Source organism: Eleginops maclovinus, chromosome 21 (assembly GCF_036324505.1).
Source record: "Eleginops maclovinus isolate JMC-PN-2008 ecotype Puerto Natales chromosome 21, JC_Emac_rtc_rv5, whole genome shotgun sequence".
NCBI lineage: Eukaryota > Metazoa > Chordata > Actinopteri > Perciformes > Eleginopidae > Eleginops > Eleginops maclovinus.
The window spans coordinates 11,180,550-11,201,770 of NC_086369.1; the positions used below are offsets into that span (position 1 = coordinate 11,180,550).

Sequence of the window (21,221 nt, forward strand, 5' to 3'; positions counted from 1 at the left end):
ATCCATCCGAACGGATCAGAGCCTCACTCTCCTCTCTCTCTGCCCTCTGACCAAGCGTTGCCCGGTGAAACATTGAGCTGTAAGGTGAGAGGTCACACTAATAGCCCCACTCCATCTTCTTTTCTCTATGCAATTCCCTCCATTTCTGTCCATCACACACTGACAATTTCTTTCTCTCTCAACCACCCTCCTTCAGTGACTCTGTGGCCTATTGATCTGACTGGAGGAGAGATCATTAGTTGATCATGGCTGCTATCAGGCCCATACATCCACTGTTATAAGGGCCCATACATCCACTGCTATCAGGCCCATACATGTATTGCAGCAGGTCATTATCCTAGCACCCGATTTCTATGCTCACCAGGAGACATTGGGGGCATTTTCATGCGCTTTCACACCTGTCGTTGGGCTCCTCATGGCCAGCTTTAACACCAGCCTTCAAATACCTAAATGGGCAACACACCAAGAGGGTTCAAACCAACTACAACAGTTTATGCGTGAAAGCACAATGTCCATCGAGTCAATGCAATCAGAACATTACATTGATCTGCTTGGTATCTTACTGCCTTCTACAGAAATGCAACATCAGGATTAAGACGTTTAGGACTTGAATAGGGACACCAAAGAGTGAGACTTGCAGGGACTTCTGCAAAGAGTTACAGAAAAGTAAAGAAACAGGGAGAAAAACACAAGTTGCTAGAAACCTGCTGTTCAATTAAAAGACACTTAAACATGTAATTATGCCGATGGAAGATATTGCACAATTTGTCCCTAAAGCAAAAAGGAGGTCTGGATCATTTTAAACTAAATACCTGGTGCATCATCTGTGTGTGTTTCTCTCAGGCACAAACATGAATCTTTCTTTACAAAATATTAGATGATTAGATTTTCAATGTAGCCACGCTGACCTGCACACCCACACGGCTGTTTTCACTCTGGTTAATTACACTCCCGCTCCTGTAGACGTTGGGAGGAGCCATGCAGAAAAGTATGTGAGGCCACCAAAGTCCATGGAACAAACAGAAGGATGAAGGAGAAGGTTCTCTTAGTACGGCAGGTGCAAAAACATTCATGTGAAACCAATCAAGAACGTTCTGTGCACACCCACACAGTGCATGGAGGAGGGCTAATTACACACGTGATAACACCTGTGTAGGTGTACCCATAAGTAAATGACATGTTCAGAACTATACTTTAAAAACGGAGCTAATACTGTTATTATTTATACTTTAATGGTTATACAATTTGTATCATTTCTATTGAATTGTTTTCTGTGTCCCTTACGTGGGAACAATTTATTTTTAGCATGAACTTTTTTTGGGATGAAAAACAGATTATATAAAATGAATCAAGCCAGATATCCAAAGAGTGGCTTCAGTTTCGAGCTCCTGCTATTGGGTTTGCTTGAGTCACAATTGTGCACATACACATTGTGCAGTGCATAATTGTGAGAGGCCTTTTCAGTTGGACTGTGCAATTAATTTAATTTGGGACAATATGTTAAAATTGCTCACTTATATCAAACAAAAAGTATGTGGCAAATACGTGTTTTTTTTTGTGTCATTTTCTCAACGAGGCACGCTTACAGCAAGCAGTCTGGACACCAAATGAAGGGAGGTCACTCTGCCTCAACTCCTGCACTGATGGCTGAGCATACAGAGAGGAAGAGTCTGCAGTCAGTGAAATACTGGAGTTGAGGGGACAGCAGGGTCAATTCCTGCAAAGACGGCCCCACTTAAACACCATTAGGGAAGACTCTGTCTCTGTCAGGGGACAGCCAGAGGTTAGTGTGTTCCTCTAATTGTGTGTGTGCTCTGCTCTTTTAATTTTTAACATATCGTCATAAGAATTAAACAAAGTGACTAAAATGACTGAACTTACGTCAGTGATTCATTTTGGATTTTGGTCAATGTCTACAGGAATTTGCACACTCACTGCACACATTACTTTCCTGTGTGACAACAGCATGTGTCCGCCTGCATGGTTTTTCCACCTCCGGCCTCGCTGTCCATCCCTCCCTCACTCCTGTGCCAGTCCAAGGTACGCTTTGTAACTCGTGCATTCGGCCAAACAGCCACATTCACAGAAAGAGTCAGTCCAAGGTCCTCAATTTTCACCCCAGCATGTGAACCCCGCTCCCAGCAGCACTTTTCAATTAAACAGAACGGAAGGCGAAGCCGAGTGTGATGCTAACGACCTTTGCGTCAAACTTCAGCTGTCGCTGTCACACTGTGCACATGCAGGGGATTTCACTCCATATTTACTTCCCCTTTAATTCACCTTTTCTTTGTTTCTGTTTATCCTCCTTTGAGAGAGAAATCATCTCTGCTGATTCACTGCATTCACCCCAAGGGCAAAAGGTGGGTGGGAGTAGAAGGAAGGCAGAACTAGAAAAAGAAAAGTGTCAGGAACTCATTTTATTTGAGCGGGGAGTGAAGCAGAACGTACTGTATGTTCACCACCTGCTAGCTGTGGATTCAGCCCATGGCCATGATGCTATGATGCATGGTGTGTGCATGTGTGAAGCTGAAGCTGACAATATCACAGCATCCTATGGTCTACTGAGGCAAACAGGGAATAGGATTACCGCTGACTATTGATCAGCTGAATGTGTGCGCCCACGGACACACACAAACACACACATACACAAAAAACTTCTGAATTACAGCCTACACACTACAGGGAAGATCAAGGCAAAGGGCCCTTACAATCAATGTAATGGTGCCATACCAGCTTAATAGCACCTCTCTTCTTCCTGTGCCATTTGTTGCTTTTCTTTGCTGTAACCATGGTAATCATAATTCCTATAATTCTTTCAATTGTACCTTACCCTCTGCAGAGACCCACAGGTATTCTTTCAGTTTCAGAAGGAAGGCAGCAAGCTACCTGTGACTGCTGGGAGTAAAGAAGCTTGTCCAGTTTCTGATCAATACTTGGCTGAGGCCAGATAAGGCAGCAATAGAACACTCCAGATGCTTTTAACAGAAAATAGAGAGTGTAGCAATAACAACATTAGTTTGGCTGAAATATGTAGTTTACAATTCTGCTGTATTGACTTGCTTTCATCTGCTATGACTCACAATCAAAGTCAGATTTTAATTCTTAAGCAGTAAAAACCTTCCATCCTACCTTTGAACATTTGTCCATTTAAAGCAGTACAGGCAGAATAATGGATCAATGGAGAGGAAGTGATTTAGTTAGAGAGTCCCTCCGCTGTCTTTGGAGACATAACATGCCTCAGAGTTTTGTCAGTAATCACTATTTGCTCTTAAGGAAAAATGTATGGTTTGCATCAGTGGAAACAGACTCTAACCTTACGGTGAGGCTGTATGTGAGTGTGCCAAGTATGTGTGCAGAGCTGTATCTATAACCTACCGTATCCCAAACCTCACGTCTTGCTTACGATTCGGTAATTCAGCAGGTCTAGATACACTCGGCTGCTTCGTGACCTTGCCAAGCTGATCCCAGCATCTGTCCTCTAACCATTACTGTCACATCTCACACACCAGGCAATATGTCTGAGCACGTCTGAAATAACATATACAAGAAGATAGAGAGTGGAAGCAGCTACTGTCTATCTGCAGAAAAGTAGTATCCACACATACAAATACATTTCACCGAGTCCTCCTGAGTGAAGAGACGGCAAGATTATAATCTTATAATGTCTCCAAGACTGATTGCTTTTTACCTTTTTTCAAACTAAAGCAGGTAAGTGTACCCAATAGAAGAGAGGGAAAGTAGAGATCCCTTTTAAATGAATATGAATGAGTAAGATATGCCAGGAATACGTATAAATCAATCGTATGACATTTGATCAAGGTTAACAAAACCTCAGCTCTCTTTTGTCAACGAGATGCAAGGTAATTGCCACTCGCTTTTTTGACAGAAGAATGGCAACAAATGTTCAGTCAATTGAAGATCAGATATGCAGCAAAAAAGCCGAAAGTGGCCCAACCCTTGGAAGCATCGTGAAACTGAATCTCCTCCTCAGGTGCGGCCATGATGCTCAACTCCGACTGCATGATACATTTAAATAACAGAAATATGTCAAGACCTGTCACAGAATGTAGGCACAGGTTAATGGAGGCACGACTCAGAGACAGCCTCCAGACAGAGAAGAAAAAGGAACTGACATTTTATTGCCTCGAGACAAGTCAAGTCAAAGATCTGAGACTCCGCCGAGCTTTGGCTGTGATAACTTACTGCTTCAGCACCCACTCCGCCCCCACCCACAAAACTTTTCCACTTGGCTCATTTGGCTCCCACTCCGCAGGATGAGATGAGTGTTGGGTGCCCTTGAAGTTTCAATGGCAAGAAACTTTTCCATCAGCGCGCCCACATTTGCCGCTTCTGATCACAGTGGCGTTCTGAAAAGCCTGCTTCGGAAAAGCCATTGGAATAAATAAGGCAAACTGAGGGAGGAAACCAAACCAATTTGAAAACATTTGATATGAGATGGAGGAGAAAGAAACGATGAAAGGGTGAAAAAAAAGGGGAGACAGACACAGAGAGGGAGAGAGTGTCAGGGGCAAGCCCTATTGATCTGGAGGCTTAATTAACCATCAGATGCCTCTGACACAGCCTCTGATCTTCTGTGATCAGTGGCAGAGTGGCACCCGCTCTGGGGGAGACGTTGGGGAGGGGATAGGAGAGAAAAGGGGAGAATGGATGGAAGAAGGGCAGAAAGTGTAGATCGCTGACGGATTACAAATCCACTCTATCCGAGAAGAGGAGGGTGGACAGGTGGGAGGTGAAAGAGAGAGAGACTGTGGAGAGAATACATTGTGAAAAGAGGAGTTTAGAGGAAGAAACATATGGGAAATTAGGGGAAGGAGAGAAGTGCACATAGTGTTTCATGAAAATGGGATATGTTTGACTACACTGCATCATCCTCCACAAACACCCCCCCCCCCCCCCCCCACCCCCAGCACTGATGCAATCATCCAGCCTCTGTGCGTATGCATATGTGAAGGGTCTGTCGATGTTGGGATGACAGCAGTGCCTGACCGAGGATTGAATTGCCAATTCTAACACACCTGAAGAGAGGAGATCTTAGCACGCTGATGTCAACTTGGTGAAATGGAAAATTGACCCGAGTGCGTGAGCGGAGTGAAGGCAGGGAGGATTGGGTCTGACGTTAATCCTTGATAGGCTTGAATAGTGAAAGAGCGTACCTCCAGATGCAGAGCAAGGAGGGGGGATGAGGGTTTGAAGGTGATGCTGGTTGGGGGTTTAGGGGAAGGAGATAGGAGAAGCACATACTGGGGTTGGATGTTAAAATTGATCAGGAGATGTCAGTTTACAGACAGCCCCAATCCAGGGGGCAATATATCCAATGAGCAGGAGGTCAACAGGTCAAGCACACAAAAATAAAATCCAATTTGTAGAGTCGTTCTGTTTATTAGAGGTTGAAAGAGACAAAAAGGTGTTGAAAGGGAGGGATGGCAGAACATATATGACTCACCAGTGCGTCCGATTGTATTAGCCAGCAGTTTGGTGTGGTTTTCCAAGCTGTCAATGCTTTCATACAGGGAGTTGGAAATCCGGCGCTCGTGGTTGTCCAGTAGCGGGTTCACAGGATTCATTAAAACTGGGGGGCTTCCAGGGGCTTCCTACAGTAAACAGGAAAGAGATGAAGAGTAGGCATGGGTTTAGACAGTATATAGTAGTAGTATAGTAGTATAGATGTAATACATTCAGAACTGAATGGTTCAAAGAAATCTCCAATATTAGACCTTACTCTATTATTTAGACTAATACTTTATTACAAATGACAGCAATAAATAACGTTTTTTAACTCAGATTTAGCTTTTGATCTTGCATTAATCTGTACAGTATAATATAAACCCTGATAATTACTATTAAATATGATGTACTGTACCTTTAAATAGACCCAGATTTGACACATATTTTAAAAAAAATACACGTTCATAAAATGAACAGATTACTTTTGTATGTGCATGTACGGGAGGGGTTAGGGTAACAACAAAGACATGCACAACCAAAAGAAGGAATGGGTCCATCTAAAATGGCTCCTAATATGCTTCCATCAATACTCTAGAACCATGGAACCGGGGCCTCAGCGTCCATCTCGGCTTACGTGGGTATTTTCTGGCTCAGCAGTGTGAAACGGCTCCTGAAGTAGACCGAGCTGGATAAAGCTCCATGGATTTCCCATAGGCCGATAGACAGCTGTCTCTAACAATGAACCCTAGTAAATGGACCAGTGACATTTGCCATGCGGTCGATATGCCTGCACTGCTGGATATTGAGCCCACTGTATACACTCAGTGCATGTGTCTGTCTTGGCAAGGGCACACAGTTAGCGGTTAGTCTTTGGGTCTGGAACCACTGGGCCCAGATACTGTGTCCGGTCTTCATGAGTCAATGGTCTGTCAAATACATTTTTAGGATAGAGACAATGGAGCAACTACAGCGAGAGTCAGGAAGTAGAGAGGGAGTCTGCCACGTGCAGAGAATTAGAGAATAAAGGTTCGGTCTTGGCTTTATTTCCCATAATGCTTCATAGAAGCCTGTGGGCAGCCGGGGGAATGCACTGAAGAAGAAATCCTTGTACAGGACCTTTTACAGATTGCCCCCTCGCAGCTAGATAGTTTTGCACAGTTCAACTTTGTACCTCCAGCCGGATTCAAAACCAGGAGGCGCTGGCTAATATTGATGTCTCACAACACTGCTGGCTCACGGCCAGGGGAGGGAAAGATAGGAAAACAACTGCAGCAGGAAGACAGGAGAGCAGGAGGAGGTGGCGCGGAGTTTTCGGTAAACAAATGAAAGGAATAACAAGGAAAAAGGAGGATGAGTTGGAGCTGAAGCCCCAGTGCAGTGTGGGTATTGCCTCCTCTTGGGAGTATCGTACACTGGAAGACGCGTAGCAGGTTAGAGGGACTTATCGGCTGTTTAATATAAATGAGAGGTTTAATGAGGTTGAGCGCGGCAGGACTTTATCAGGACAGTGTGTTGATAAGAGCTCGGGAGAGGAGCATAAGTGTGTGTGTGTGTGTGTGTGTGTGTGTGTGTGTGTGTGTGTGTGTGTGTGTGTGTGTGTGTGTGTGTGTGTGTGTGTGTGTGTGTGTGTGTGTGTGTGTGTGTGTGTGTCTAAAAGGGGGGCTGGGTCAAACAATTACAATCAGAGCCACGGCCACAGGCACCCTTATAATAAAAAGCATGTCCCTGGATGAAGCAGAGCCAATAAACTCAAATTGCCGGAATAAAGATTTATTTTACTCGCCTCTTTTTTTTATCTACTTTAGGTCCGTCCTGAGCTGAAAGAAGTAAGATTGAGTGTCCCAGGTAAGAGGTAGGAAGATGTGTGGACAGAGTGGATGAGAGAGTGAGCAGCTGACAATCAAATGATGTCAAAACTATGTATAGAATGTGTCATGAGGAATAGATCTCAGACAGAGCGCTCTGTAGCTGCCTCCCTTTATCTCTGAGCGTAGAACAGGCTCCTATGGCAAATACACTTTAGAATCAACTTCACATCGGCAAAATGGCAGCTATTTAATCGTTGTGTATCCAGTATTAATTAAGTATGCCTCTGTGCATGATAATGCTTTAGCACACTGTGCATGTTTACTGACTTGCAAATGTCTACTGACTAGTGCATGACAAGCAGGCACATGTCATGTCTGCTTCCGCCTGACTTTTCAACATAATTCAACACTAAGGTCTTTTGATGCAGCACCATAGGCCTTTTGCCATAACTGCATTAGAAGGAGCATTGTAACAAAGTTAATTGGATGGTTAGCATTAGCATCAACCATCACATACAGTAGGTCTCATACATCTTACACTTCTTTGGTGTGTTCTTTTGCAATTTTAGTTCTTTCATACCACTGGTTCTCATCACCTCATCATGTGTTTAACCTCTCTTAATCTAGTCATTTTCAGAGTGGATTATCCTGCTGACTGAGGGAGAGGACAGAGCACTGTGACTCACACTAAGCACAGTCAAGATCATCTGCTGCTCAGCTCCCCGTGGACTTACTAAGCATGTCTGTGTTTGTGTGTTCAAGGTAATACTGTTAGTGAATGTAGTGGGAGAGTGCTTGTATGTGTGAATACCTGTTTTCATGTGTTTTTGTTTATATGCTTTTGTGGTGAATGCAGACTCATGCACAAATGTGTTTTTGCCCGTGCATCAGCATCTCCCTGACCTTGACTACTCTGTGAGAGAGAAGCAGCAGTGTGTTGACAGTGCTGGTCTTAAGCTGTCAACTAAGGCTAATAATGTCGAGGCCATGGCCATTTCCTGGCCTTATATCCAGGTCTCAGCCTGTTGCCGTGGCCCTAATCCAGTCAACCTCCACCATAATGCTGTAATTACAGTCCTTAAGCTGCTGCATCCTGCCCCAGGCACAGCTCACCTATCTGCTGGCTAGATTCCCCACTTTCATTAGCTTCTCACATCCACCCAGTGCCTCATCTAATGCCAGAGCTTCACAAAGCGAGTGCCCAGGTCTGTTAGGAGTTCGGAGCAAAACTTCACAACATCAGCACAGCAGCAGGGTATGGGAGGAACACCTTTAGTCTGTTCTTCCAAATAAACACATTATAAGTAGCTTGCTACAGAGATTCAATAAATAACCCAATGGCAATCCAAGAGCAAATCAAAACAAATCAACGTAAAAATCCATTGACGCAATATGGTCGATCCCCAAAAGTCTGTCTTTGTCAATGTGATCCATCAAATGGTAATTGGGGATAACCCAGACATGGTAAACCAACCACATAATAAATATAATAGTGCAATGGTTGGAGGTCAGCTGGTAGCATGGCTAACAATTCAAATACAATAAAAACATTCAAAGGTATGCCCAAAAACTGAATGAACATATAGGGCTCAACAATTCTAGGGGTTGTGCTATCTTCATTGTTGGCTATAAGGTTCACCACCTTTATTACACAGTAAGACAAATTAGACACAACGCATCATTGTTGCAACTTATAGTATTGTTTTCTGTAAAAGGCTCCCATTTTAAATTCAGCACACAACCTTTCAGTTTCACAGTAAGTACGTTTCTCTAGCAGCTCTTCTCTCTTCATGAGGGTTCATCTGTCCCTGTTAGCAAAGTTCAAGCAGAGTGCAACAGTATCATACAGCTAACAAGTGAACACCACGTGAACTACGCTGCAAAGTGAAAGGGATGTGTGTGTGTGTGTGTGTGTGTGTGTGTGTGTGTGTGTGTGTGTGTGTGTGTGTGTGTGTGTGTGTGTGTGTGTGTCCAAATACATGTGTATGTTGCTTAAAAACATTTCAGTCTTTAGTACACACTCCACCTCCACTGCCCTCCACCATGCCCAAGCAGTGCACTCAACCACCAGATAAAATATATTATTTTCTCAATTGGTGCTATTGAGTTTCCCCTGCTGCTCCTAAATGAGTTAGTCCTCAGAGAGCCGGCTGGGAATGAGGGCCCAGCAGCGCGGAATTGCATTTCTGCTGCTCTGCGATCTACTTTGCTCAATTCTGTCGCCCTTTCATGGCAAACTGCATTTCCCAGAGTGCACCGCAGTGTGCCCTAACTGTATCTACTTCGCATGAATCACTATTTGCCATGACAGCAGGGGACCTGTAGTCCCTACAAGCCATGATCTAACCGGACTTCAATCACTCCCTATTAAGACAAGAGACTGGGGTCCACACAGATTTCCCTCCCTTTCTACGGCCTCGGATGTGGGCCAGCATCTCAATGTTTTAAAGGTCCCTCACAGCATAGGTTAGCTCAATACTAATAAAACTATAATTTACTAGGCTGGGCTTCTGATTGATAGCTCTCTCAGGGCTCTATCGATCAGCCACTCTCTCGTCCAAGTGAGCATCCTTTGTTAGGGCCAGCCACTTCCTCCCCCCTTGTCTCTTTGCATAAACGCTCTCTTTGTGACTAACAAGCAACTCTTTTGGAATGGATAACAAACAGGGCCATTGGCATGCTGAGGACACTTCTTCAGTAACCCTTAATATACATAATCGGATGTTATGTCCAGTTTCCTCACAGGGTCTATGTCTGTTAGCTCCTATGATGCATCAATGCTCAGGTGAATACAGGGGTAAAGTATCTTTGCTTTGATCTTTCTCCTGTCCCCCCTGCTGCTGCAAATCGTCAATAATAAAGAAGCTCTTCAACCATAATCCCTCATAGTTAGTTGTATAATAGAATAGAATGGTTAACTATAATCCCCATCAGATTGAACAATACCCTGATTGAGAAAAGGTCCTTTGTTTGTGAAACCCTATCATACGTTAATTGCATCATTTTGATTCCAATTACTGTTGTTTGTAATCTTGAATCATTTCATTACGTCAGCCCAAAAAATATTGTTAACCCACCACCTCACCATTCCCGCTGTCCTGTCATTTTTATGCATCATGCTGTGATGATCCTGCCACATTCCTTTAATTTGAAGAACTGATATTAATTGCTGTCATATCAGAACACCTCAGAAGTGGAGTACATGTCAGCATCCCTAGTCATTCGTTTGTTGAGGACAAGGCTGAACATTTCCATCAATGTGTTAATAAGTCAGTGGCTGTAGAACATTACAAAAACAGGAAACCTGAAACCGGTTTCTCAGGTAACTAGATATGCTGGCAACTTTGCAGAGGTTTCTTATCCCGCATGAAATTTACATAATTGGGGTTGCTGGACTGTAAAGTATTTTAAGTGGTCAAAAAGGGGAAATGCTTTACATAAAAGCTTTACATATATATCTTAAGGGCGGCAGTGAAAGAAACTGTGCTGAGACAAGCACAAAAAGAAAGTGAAAGTTAAGAAAGATCTGAAGCTAAAGGACTGAAGTGATAGCACCGCTTTCCTTAGGCTGAAGCTAAGTCTCATGAATTATCATGAGAACTCTATGGCGGAGAACCACAATTTAAAAATAGTACACTGTGAAATTAACTCGAGCCGTAGATGCGTTTTATCTCAAAGGAGGACAGGGACGATGAGAAACATCTCTGATTAATGCAGTGCTTCATTGGCAAGATGCCGTAGTGCTGTCAAAAAGGACAACAAATACACCACGAGACAGGGAGTCTGTCTAAATAGTCGATGTCTGCTGCAGCTCTTTGTCATACATAACAGCACAAATGCAAAGAGACGGAGTGTGCGCGACTCATGTGATGAATTCAAAATCAGAGAAATGAAACCCAGCCACAAGCATGCTTATCATCAGCCTGTCTGCTTTTCGATGCTGGTGAGATAAATATCTTAGTAGTGTCATGAACTTCCGAGGCGCTGGCAACACACAGAAACAAACATCCAGCGCTGTGTGAAAGTTCATAAACAGGATAAGAGTGAGAGGCGGGGAAAGGCTCAGACATAAGCTCAGACATAAAATCCATCTTGATCCACCTTTTATGCTCGGAAACTTTATATTTCCACATATTAGCTGCGGTTTTGTTTTCTCATAATCCTCTTTGTATTGACATTAGTTCTGATTTCTACAGATTATTACACACACTGCAAATAAATCACTGTTTTGAAGCGAGAAGAAAAATGTCTTTGGTGGTTTCCTATGTTATTTCAAGTTGCTTTATCATCAGGTTGTCCATGGTGAACAACGGACACACTTCCAAAAAAAAGCTGATAAATATGGGTTGGCAGTCAGGACACACTGACATATCACGGGACACAAAGGGCACAGGGGCTCAAAGTTGAACATTGAATACTGACTTGAACCAAACTACTGTAGCAGATCTTTGATTCAGTTGCTGGACTTTGGGTTTGTGACTCAAAGTCTCTGAAGTAAAAATGTGGATATAAAAAATGGACTTAAAATGACTTTTAGTAAATGTAATTGCTTAAACACATGTGACAATATATTAATAGAACCCAGATATAGAAGAACAAATTATACAGCCTCTGAAGCAGCGATGCAATTACACTTTCAAACAAATTGCCAGAGACAAATCATATCGCCTGACTATCTGGGGCAGAGTGGTAGTTTTTCAAACAAGGGAAAGAAGTGGAACCAAACTGAACAGAACAGAAGTTAAATTAATTGTTTCCGGTTCAGTGTGTGGATATAAACTGTGTATGTATGTCTACTAAGCATATTTCAAATTATACTTTTTCAGACACCTTTATCTTCTGTCGGGGTGCATATCCATAGCATGCTTAATGGCTGGTTAACACGAGCAGTCGACATTTTGCTACTTATATAAGAAACCTCATTAGCTATTCATCTACTCACTGCTATCCTGTGACCTGACTTAGAGTCTTCCTTTACACATTGACTCTTGCATTTTTAGGCTTGGAATTGAAGGAATAAAGGTCTATGATTTTGAATCAGGCTCATGGGGACCTTCCGTGGTTTGTTCTCCATTAAAAATAGTCCTCAGTACATTGCTTTGTTAGACTTGAATACATCCTTAATCATGCTCAAGTATGTTTCTCTTTATTCCAAGGTCGGAGAGAGAAAAAATCTCATTTCCACCCAAGGCAAAGCCCACTCATTGCTAGTGCTTTAATTGCATCAGAAATAGAGCAGGTACTCCACAGCAGACATGGAAGGAATCATCAGCAGGAGGAACCATCCCATTAAAACTCGTCTTTTCCACTGAGAGGATACGCCTGGATGGACGTAGCCCAAAGTCCTGTTGAAAGCAGATGGACTTCTGGAAGACTTAGGTGCTGCCACCAGGGGGTGCGCGAGATGAAATGTAATGGTGGTCTGGTGTAAAAATATTACACAGCGTTGCTTTTTAAGTGGGATTTTTCCATAGGCTACAATAAAAAACAGGAACAACAAACATTTCCTTTGTAATCCCTTTTATTTTAAATCAAAAAACTATAATTTATTAGTGTTTGATAGAAACGTAGAAGAAGACAGCCGCTGGATCTATGCGCGCCGCCTCGTTTCATTCATTCTTTCAAATATGAGTAACTGGCTGAAATCAGGGAAACTGTCAAGTGGGGACGTAGAAGGGGGTGCGCCGCAAAAAAGTTTGGGAACCGCTGACTTAGGGAAACGTGTGGAAGTGTGAGGTTTCTTTAATTTTTTGGGGTAAGGGGGTCATATAACCTATTCCGTTACATCCCATTGTAGAAAACGGATACCAACTCAGACACTGGTGTACACCCACCAATCCAAGCTAAACCTTACAAGAAACATTACAATGGTCTCAAAGAACATTTGACCAATCCTTAGCCAACAGGCCGAGCAATGATGAAATCATTGCAGTTCTCATGGAGAGGGGTGGCCTGGATACGCTACACCGATAGAAGTCGACCCCCCCCTCCTGATGCATTAGGCTGTGCTGCTCAGCTCCTCTCCGCTGCAGACAGTGATGGATCTGATTCATTTCAATGGTGGCCTCCAGTGCTCACTCCCATTCGGCTGGGTGACAGTGGCAAACTGGCGCTGGCTCCCCACATATCTGTCCGGCCGACACAGGAAAAGGGGGAGGGGGAGGGGGAGGGGGTTTGAATCGCCGGGAGCCTGTGTCGACATTTAACTTTTCTTATTTCAGGGTTGCAACTGATGCTCAATTCTACATGTACGTTCTCATCTTTTCCCCACTATGAGTACATTCAAATCTCCTCAAGTGTTTTAATGGCACCTATTCAAACCATTAAGCCTCCAGAAAACACTGCATCTTCAGCTCCTTACAGTGTTAATGGGAGTGTCATTTAATGAATCTAAAATGCAGCGTTGCATCTCAATGTCCTGCTGTCTCATGGCAACTGATGTTGAAGTAAATGTCACGTTCTAAACACATTTGTTAACATTTCCCTGTTAATTTCCTATTAAAGGATAAAAAATGTTTCTGAAAAAGTGTGTGTGTGACCTTAACTGTCTGCTCTGTGTCGGTTTGTCTACCTGTCTGCCTGCTGGGGAGGGATTAGAGAGGACAGGAGAGTGACTGGGCCGAAGTGATAGAACTCACTGAACCTTGGGGCTGAGCTTTCCCCGCAGGGACATCTGTCCTCTCCTCCAGATTGGACAGGGTTGGGGTGAAGCTGTGTAGACTGAAAACAGCTTTGTGTTTTAAAAAAGGCATGTGGCTCCGTGTCGCTTTAGGTGCAGGTTAAAATATGTCCAAAAGTGTTTCAAAAATCACAAAATGCACACTACTGGACAGTGGTTTATAAAATGATACGTATCATACATTATATGTGATGTAATTAAGAGTTGAACAGTAGAAGTATGACGTCACATTTAATTGCAGCTACATTAAGGCATTAAGTATGCTGTGAGACGATCCAGAGTTAGTTTTTCTTGAGCCCTCTGTGTTGGCACTATGAATGCGTCAACACAGGTAAATGAACGACGCAGTTGTGCTTTTTCCATGCTTGTTTCTGTTGAGACCGGACAGAAGGATTGCAAACGAGGGTTCATGGCGAGAGGATCTAACTTTGTGATGGTGGAAAACACAGCATGCTGGATAACTCATACGGTTATGAATTTTGCTGTTGTTATGAGGAATGTTAGTTTTTTCACAGAATAACCACAAAACCCATTAAACCTGCAGCTTCCTTTTTAAGATAAACAGCGGTAACCTTCTCTGGTAATGCACTGCCTGGCTTTATGTTGACAAACAAGAAGAGGAATAAAATGAGGTCCTGTTTTTGTGCAACAAAGCTATCCAGCAGATGTAGGCCGAGATCTCAATGTAAAATCGAGAGGGATGAATCAAGAGGCAGTAAATTTAATGGCGAAATGTCGGAGTAATACCTGTGAGAATTCAACTCCACTCCCTGGCTGTATCTATCCCATGTTCTACCTGTTAACTATGGAGCACCACATGTTGGGGGGTAAGGGAGGTGAAAACTGACATTAAAACACGAAGAAAAACAAGCACACAGAGCGTCGGGGGGCGGGGGGTGCTCTGTAGTGAGACACAGAACACTCGAAGGATGAGGGCTTGCAGAGAGGGTGAAGGGCAGGAAGGGGGGGACTGGGGCTCTGTGTGGTACTCCAAACTGACACACAGCCACGGGACACAGGCTCCAATTAGAGTCACAGCAACACTAATCAAACCTGATCTACAACCTCTGGCTGTAGGGTGACTGAACGTGTGTGTGTGTGTGTGTGTGTGTGTGTGTGTGTGTGTGTGTGTGTGTGTGTGTGTGTGTGTGTGTGTGTGTGTGTGTGTGTGTGTGTGTGTGTGTGTGTGTGTGTGTGTGTGTGTGTGTGTGTGTGTGTGTTGTATTCACACATGTATCCCCAACACTGAAATAAAACATGCTTAGTGTTTTACATTTAGCTAAATCAGGTTGGCCTTCATTTTGGTTTTCAGTCCTGCCTGTGTTAGAGTATAGTTACTCTTAACGAAAGGTAGGCAGGGATTAGCTCACTATCACAAAGGTCATTTCCTGAAGTCGAAATCTCCTCGCCTCAATATTCTTGACTATTGCCTTATGACAAAAATCCACCAAACCACAATCCATATTCCTTTATCTGTCCATCCTAGAGTGTTATTCAGCAGGCCTGTCAATCAAAGCCCAGTGAAGTGCTTCTTAGATATCATATCAAGGCCCACCGTGGGCAAAAAAAAGGCACATAGAATGGGGGGGGGCGGATTTGAGACGGTATCACCTATCTCACACAGGAAATGGGACTGTTTGAAGATTTGCATGGTGGACTGGTTGCTTCCTAAAAGTCCTCCCCCAGCTATCTCAGAGCAACAATAACCTATAGGGATATACTAGTGCCAGTGGCAATGTAGAGGATGGCTTTTCTCGTTTATCATTCAGTGCTGTTGGAATGTGGCTATCAGTCTTCTTCATTTAATATGTATTCCACTCGTACGTAGACAGGAATTGAATTGGATCATGCATGTGTGTTGGTTGAGTTTTGGTAGACATTTTGTGTCTTGTACTGTGCACACATGAGGGAAGTGAAATGTGCAATGCTTCTTGGAGAACAGCACGCTCTTTCTAAATAGAATATTAGAATAAAGTAATATTCAAAGGCGGATACAATCTGACTCTCTGAGCATATCTGTGTGACTCCCCACTGAGAGTTACGCTTACCTCATTGTTTTTGGACACATGGCGGGCCACGATGAGCTGAATCATCCCCCGTTTGTTGCCCTCAACAGACATGGATGTGCGCAGGGTTTCCATGGCATCCTGGTTGGTCATACCATGCAGCGACTCCCCATTGACTGCAATGAGCTGGTCATTGACTCGTAGACGGCCATCCTGCAGACAAACACCATGACAAAAAAGTTATATCGGAGTCATACTATTCTTGACGTAACATCTTCTAAATACTGAGTCTTTATATTGATCATTGGAACAATTTGAACAAGAACCAGGTGTAAATTTAGCAGCTGCGTGTGAGACTTCAGGGATTACATATACACCTTCTCCTAAAGATTCCCAGTAAATACAGGTATATGATCTCTATCTCGTTTGCCTATTTGTGTCTTCTTGGACACATTTTGAATGTGTGAATGACATAACAAACTATTTGAAACTATAACAACTCAAATTGAAAAGTTCATGGGTATATTAAAACATAATATTATTAAGCATACAAACATTCACAACATAGTAGTTAAGCCACTTCAACAGTGGGCTCCGTGCAAATTGGTAGTCCACCTTATCCTTGTACAACGCAATGTCAGGAATGAATAAAGTACTTGTCAGATTGTAAGTGGATGGGAGTGGTTACTCGCCTTGCTAGCAGCACCTCCATTAATTATGGATTTCACAAAGATGCCCAAGTCAGCGTGGTTCTCCTTGGACCGGTTCCCCTTGACGCTGACCCCCAGGCCTGCTGAGCCTGAGTCACTCAGAGGGATCTCAAAGGTCATGAACTCCTGTGTACCGTCAGGGGTTAACACGATGTCATCTTCCTCTGCCTGCTGTGGGTATTATGAAAGAGGGAGAGGGAGAAAGAGAGACGGGTAAATAATATGTTATGGCTTTGGAACAGCTAAGGTTTTTTTAACAAACTTTTTAACAAACAGTGGCAATGCAGTTTATCCAAACTACATCGCCACTGTGTGAAATATAAAACTCAAACTTTAATTTGGATAAAAAACTGAGATAAAGAAAAAAGATAAGACAGAATACAGGAAGAAAAAATGAAATAACAGGGATGGTGAATGACAAGAAAATGAAAAAGCAGGCGGGAGACAAGATAAAGAGGAGAAAGATGAGGTGGGGGGGGCAGGAGAAGAAAGCGAATGGATGGCAAGCATGTCACAAATCTCAGGGCTGTCAGCATCAATTGGCCGTACTGTCTAGCCGAGCGCTGCTAATTTCTTTCTACCGTCATGAGCTCAGTGTAGGAGCAGTGGAGAACTTTGAAAGCGCCAGGTAGCAATTTGGTGCTCAAACAACAGTGGCTTCCTTTGAACAACACCCCTTTGAAGGATAATTTGTGACACGCTAAGAACCGACCCTCCTTCCCTGAGCGATCCGTGGGCCTTTTGTTGAAAATTACCATAGTAGCGTTTCGTTGCAAGGCCTGTACTGCACATGTTCATGCCTGGTACATAGAGAAATTGTTCATTTCAGCTGCCAGAGAGGTGAGAGAGAGAGAGTGTTGAGGGTCTCACACCCAGCACGATCAATTCAGCTGGAAAATAGTCCATCAGACAACCACCACAGCCTGTCCCGACAATCTCCACTGGGATATAACAATGAGCTAAACACAAGTGGAGAATATGTGTGAGAGAACACACCAGAGGTATAAAATAAGTGGCATTCCTGTTTGTTGACTAGAAGAAAAAACATGATCGATATTTAAAAATGTTTTCATTGTTTTTGTTCCATGACTTTTGAGCCATGGTCAACATGCCTTGGCTAAGTGTTAAAACCCAAAGTTGTTATGCCTCTTCTCAGTTGTTCTTGAAAATGATAAGCTGCTTCCTTCTCTGTATGTATTTTAAAGACACACCTCTGATATTGGCCACTGAGCTGCTCCTTGCTCAAGGGCACCTTAGCAGCATTTGTTGAGAATGAGAGTGGTTACTTTCCCTACAGATGTTCCTGCTCCAAAAGTCAGATTGAGAGCTGTAACACTGTGATTGGCCAGATTGTACAATACATGTGTAGTTATTGCCATGGCAGCCAAATCCACATGAACAATGCTGGCAGTGAGCCATCAACCCCAGGAACCCACCGCAAGACCCCTTTAAACAGACTCACATCGATGCATGTGCACACACACACACAGACACACACACACAGCCAGATGGATGGCAGCCAGGTGTGTGCCCTTCACAGCTGCTCTGATAAAGAGTAAAGCAGAAGAAAGAAAGGGAAAGATAGAGCATAGGGTGTTTCTCTTTTTTTTTCGGACGCTGAGGAGTTATTAGGATGCAGCGGTGCGTTCAGGTGGAGGCTCTTTTCAACACCCTCTGACTGAGCCCCTATTCTCCAGACAACACTGCTACCTGCCCCCTTTTCTCCAGCTTTTCTTCTCCAGCTTTGAAAATAGCAGTACACCTGTCAGTACAACCTGCCAACTGGGCTTTGTCCGTGACTGGACCCACAGTAAATTCCGCCTGCTGGAATCCACTTAATCGCGCTGACTTTCAACACTTTCGTTTCTATTACAGAAATCAACGGCTCTTGTCAGGAATGACCCTTTGCTTCCTCTCAGATGGTTGAATGAAGCGGATACGGGATAAGTGCAGGTGTAAATATAATGCATCAGCAATGCTTAACTTTTCATGCTTGTTTTAGTTTTTTGCTTGATAAGAAATCATGCTCACATTTTCAGTCCAAAAAGGAGTGATAGCCGTTATGTCGAAGTAACTTTAACTCAACTTGTGGAATAAGTTGGTTACCAATGCAGGCCCATAGCAACGCGGCACAAACAGACTGTACAATTTCCATTCTGAAAAGAACGCTTACGCATGAACAGCCTTGTTCGTCATTGGCAGGGTCAGTCTTTATCTTTAATGAAGATGTTTTATCAAAAGAAAACAAATAAATAGTGGCTATGAGTTATGTCCCTGGAGAGGCTTTTAGCCCAGCATTTGAACATAGTAATACATTGGATGAAAACATCTCTTTGGATGGACCCTGTTTGAGCAACTTTGCGTGTGTGTGTGTGTGTGTGTGTGTGTGTGTGTGTGTGTGTGTGTGTGTGTGTGTGTGTGTGTGTGTGTGTGTGTGTGTGTGTGCGTGCATGTGTCTGTGTGTGTGAGCGCTCTCCTCCAAAATGATGACAGAATAACCACCCACTCAGAGCTGTGTTCCGGGAATAGCGGGCCGAGGCAGAGAATGAGAGAGCAGTGTAACATTTTCATCAGACAGGAACAAGCGCCGCTAGCCAAGAACGAGTTTGTCAGGCTGCTTGACAGGCCTCGTTGCACCGGCTCAGCTCGGGCAGAGCTGGATTTAACTACCTCTGAACAGGAGAGCAGGGAAAGTCACCTCATTGTTTAAGCTCAGCCCCGCTTATGCACCTGGGACAGAGGGAACAAAAGTACTGACAATAGATGAACTGATGTAAAAGCGCTGAAACGGTTGCATGCATAAATCAAAAGAAGCACCAGGACTTTTTTATTCGGTTGAAATATGTCTGTGTTATCAGTGAAAAAGCAGACATCTTTCTCCAGAGAAAGCTGCACTTACTAATGATGGTTAAATGCCTCTAACATCCCCTCTCCTACTCGCTGCAAAGTCATGAACAAACTACATCTGACTTTGAAGACATTTGTCCTTGAGTTCACAGGACATTTCTGATATGTGATTGTCACTTGTCGAATATCCAGCTCACAAATAGCTTTTCCACTCATAAAGTAAGGCTGTGTTCAGCAGCATCATTTAGGTGTATTTGCGGTATTCACACTAAACACACCAGACAAGAGGGGTTTACTTTCATTAGGATACTAACATCAAACGTTCATCAACCACGGATGAAATGACCTATAATGCTGCAAACCATTATATAATATATATATGGTTATAATATAATTATTCATATCATCTGAATAGCACAAGTGCCCACTTGGCAAGCTCATCACAAAAGGAGCTGATGATGTTCTTTTTTTCCGCTCTGACACAGCCATGCAGTCATAGTCCATTATACGATTAAGCCCTTTATTAATTAACACTGTGACGGGGTGGCAGCCATTAGTTATAGTCCATTGTCCAGGCAGGGGAGGGCCATAGAGGCAGCATTCGAGCAGAGACACGAGCAGGTGAACAGAGGAAGGCGGGGAGAGAAGAGCATTGCTCATCAGTCTAGCAAAAGAGCCGTGTCTGGTTAATAGGCCTTTTTGTTTTGTTTGTACCTCGCTTAACTTGTCACCTACTAATAAGAAAGGTGTGTCAGTTGTGCAAGTGTGTGTCAGAGAAACAGAGCTACGGATCAAGAGTGAGATGCAAGAGAGAAAAAGGGAGAGGGAAAAGTGCAAATGAATCACATGTTCTTCTATTCACACATAACTCGGAGTTCTCCGCACATCACTGCCTAAAACAATTAACACCGCTGGAAACGTCTTTCCACACTTGGCCTTTTTTGGCGACATAAAGGTCATTGGAAATGAATTTAAAAGGGCTAAAAGAAATCAGCGAAGGGTGTAATTGCAAAAGTGGTGCATGGGTGATAAGTATTGTAACACAAATTTCTTTTGGCTGTGTTTTTCCCTGCAACATTTTCCGACAAAGGGGCAGAATATTAAATACCTCTAAGCCTAAAAACAAATCAAGCATTTTTCAGGTGCAATGAAGGGCTGATAGGCGTTTCTGTTACAGAGAATTGAAGGACATGACCCACGCTGCTAGCTGTGGTTTTAAGTGTTTAACATAAAATGTTATGCCTGGGCAATCCAGCACATTTTGACTTGGCTCTGATAAACTGGTACTGTTACCCTTTGGGGATTTTCCAATGGGAAAGCGCATTTAGCTCATTAACAAAACAAAGTCAGTTTATATGAGGGCATCTGAGGTCACATCTATCTACACTGGCTACTGGCTTGTAATGAATTCACTGTTTGGATCTTAATGTAAGCATCAAAAAACCCACTTGTTTGCAGGCGTGACACTGGATCTTTCTGTGTACGATTTAGAAAGCAATCATACTGTATCCAATTAAAGATAGCATCAAGAATAAAAGCGTATTTCTAAGTCTACTTTGAAACTGGGAATGTTTGCAAATGTGTTTCAGGAAAACCACAGTACAGACGCACATCATGAAGCAGATGCCTCTCATTTCAAGCTAATGGTCTATGAAAAGAGCTTTGCTATGTCCAACTGCACATGCACACTTCAACCCATTATGTG

At 43.3% G+C, this 21,221-nt stretch overlaps 1 protein-coding gene across 1 annotated transcript in view; it reads right to left on the reverse strand.

The window, feature by feature from the left end:
- LOC134884130 (partitioning defective 3 homolog) overlaps window positions 1–21,221 on the reverse strand; it is a 278,180-nt gene that overhangs the window by 111,950 nt on the left and 145,009 nt on the right. Inside the window, 3 exon segments of the mRNA XM_063912802.1 lie at window positions 5,465–5,612; window positions 16,002–16,172; window positions 16,652–16,840. Of these exon segments, the coding sequence (XP_063768872.1) occupies window positions 5,465–5,612; window positions 16,002–16,172; window positions 16,652–16,840 (508 nt within the window).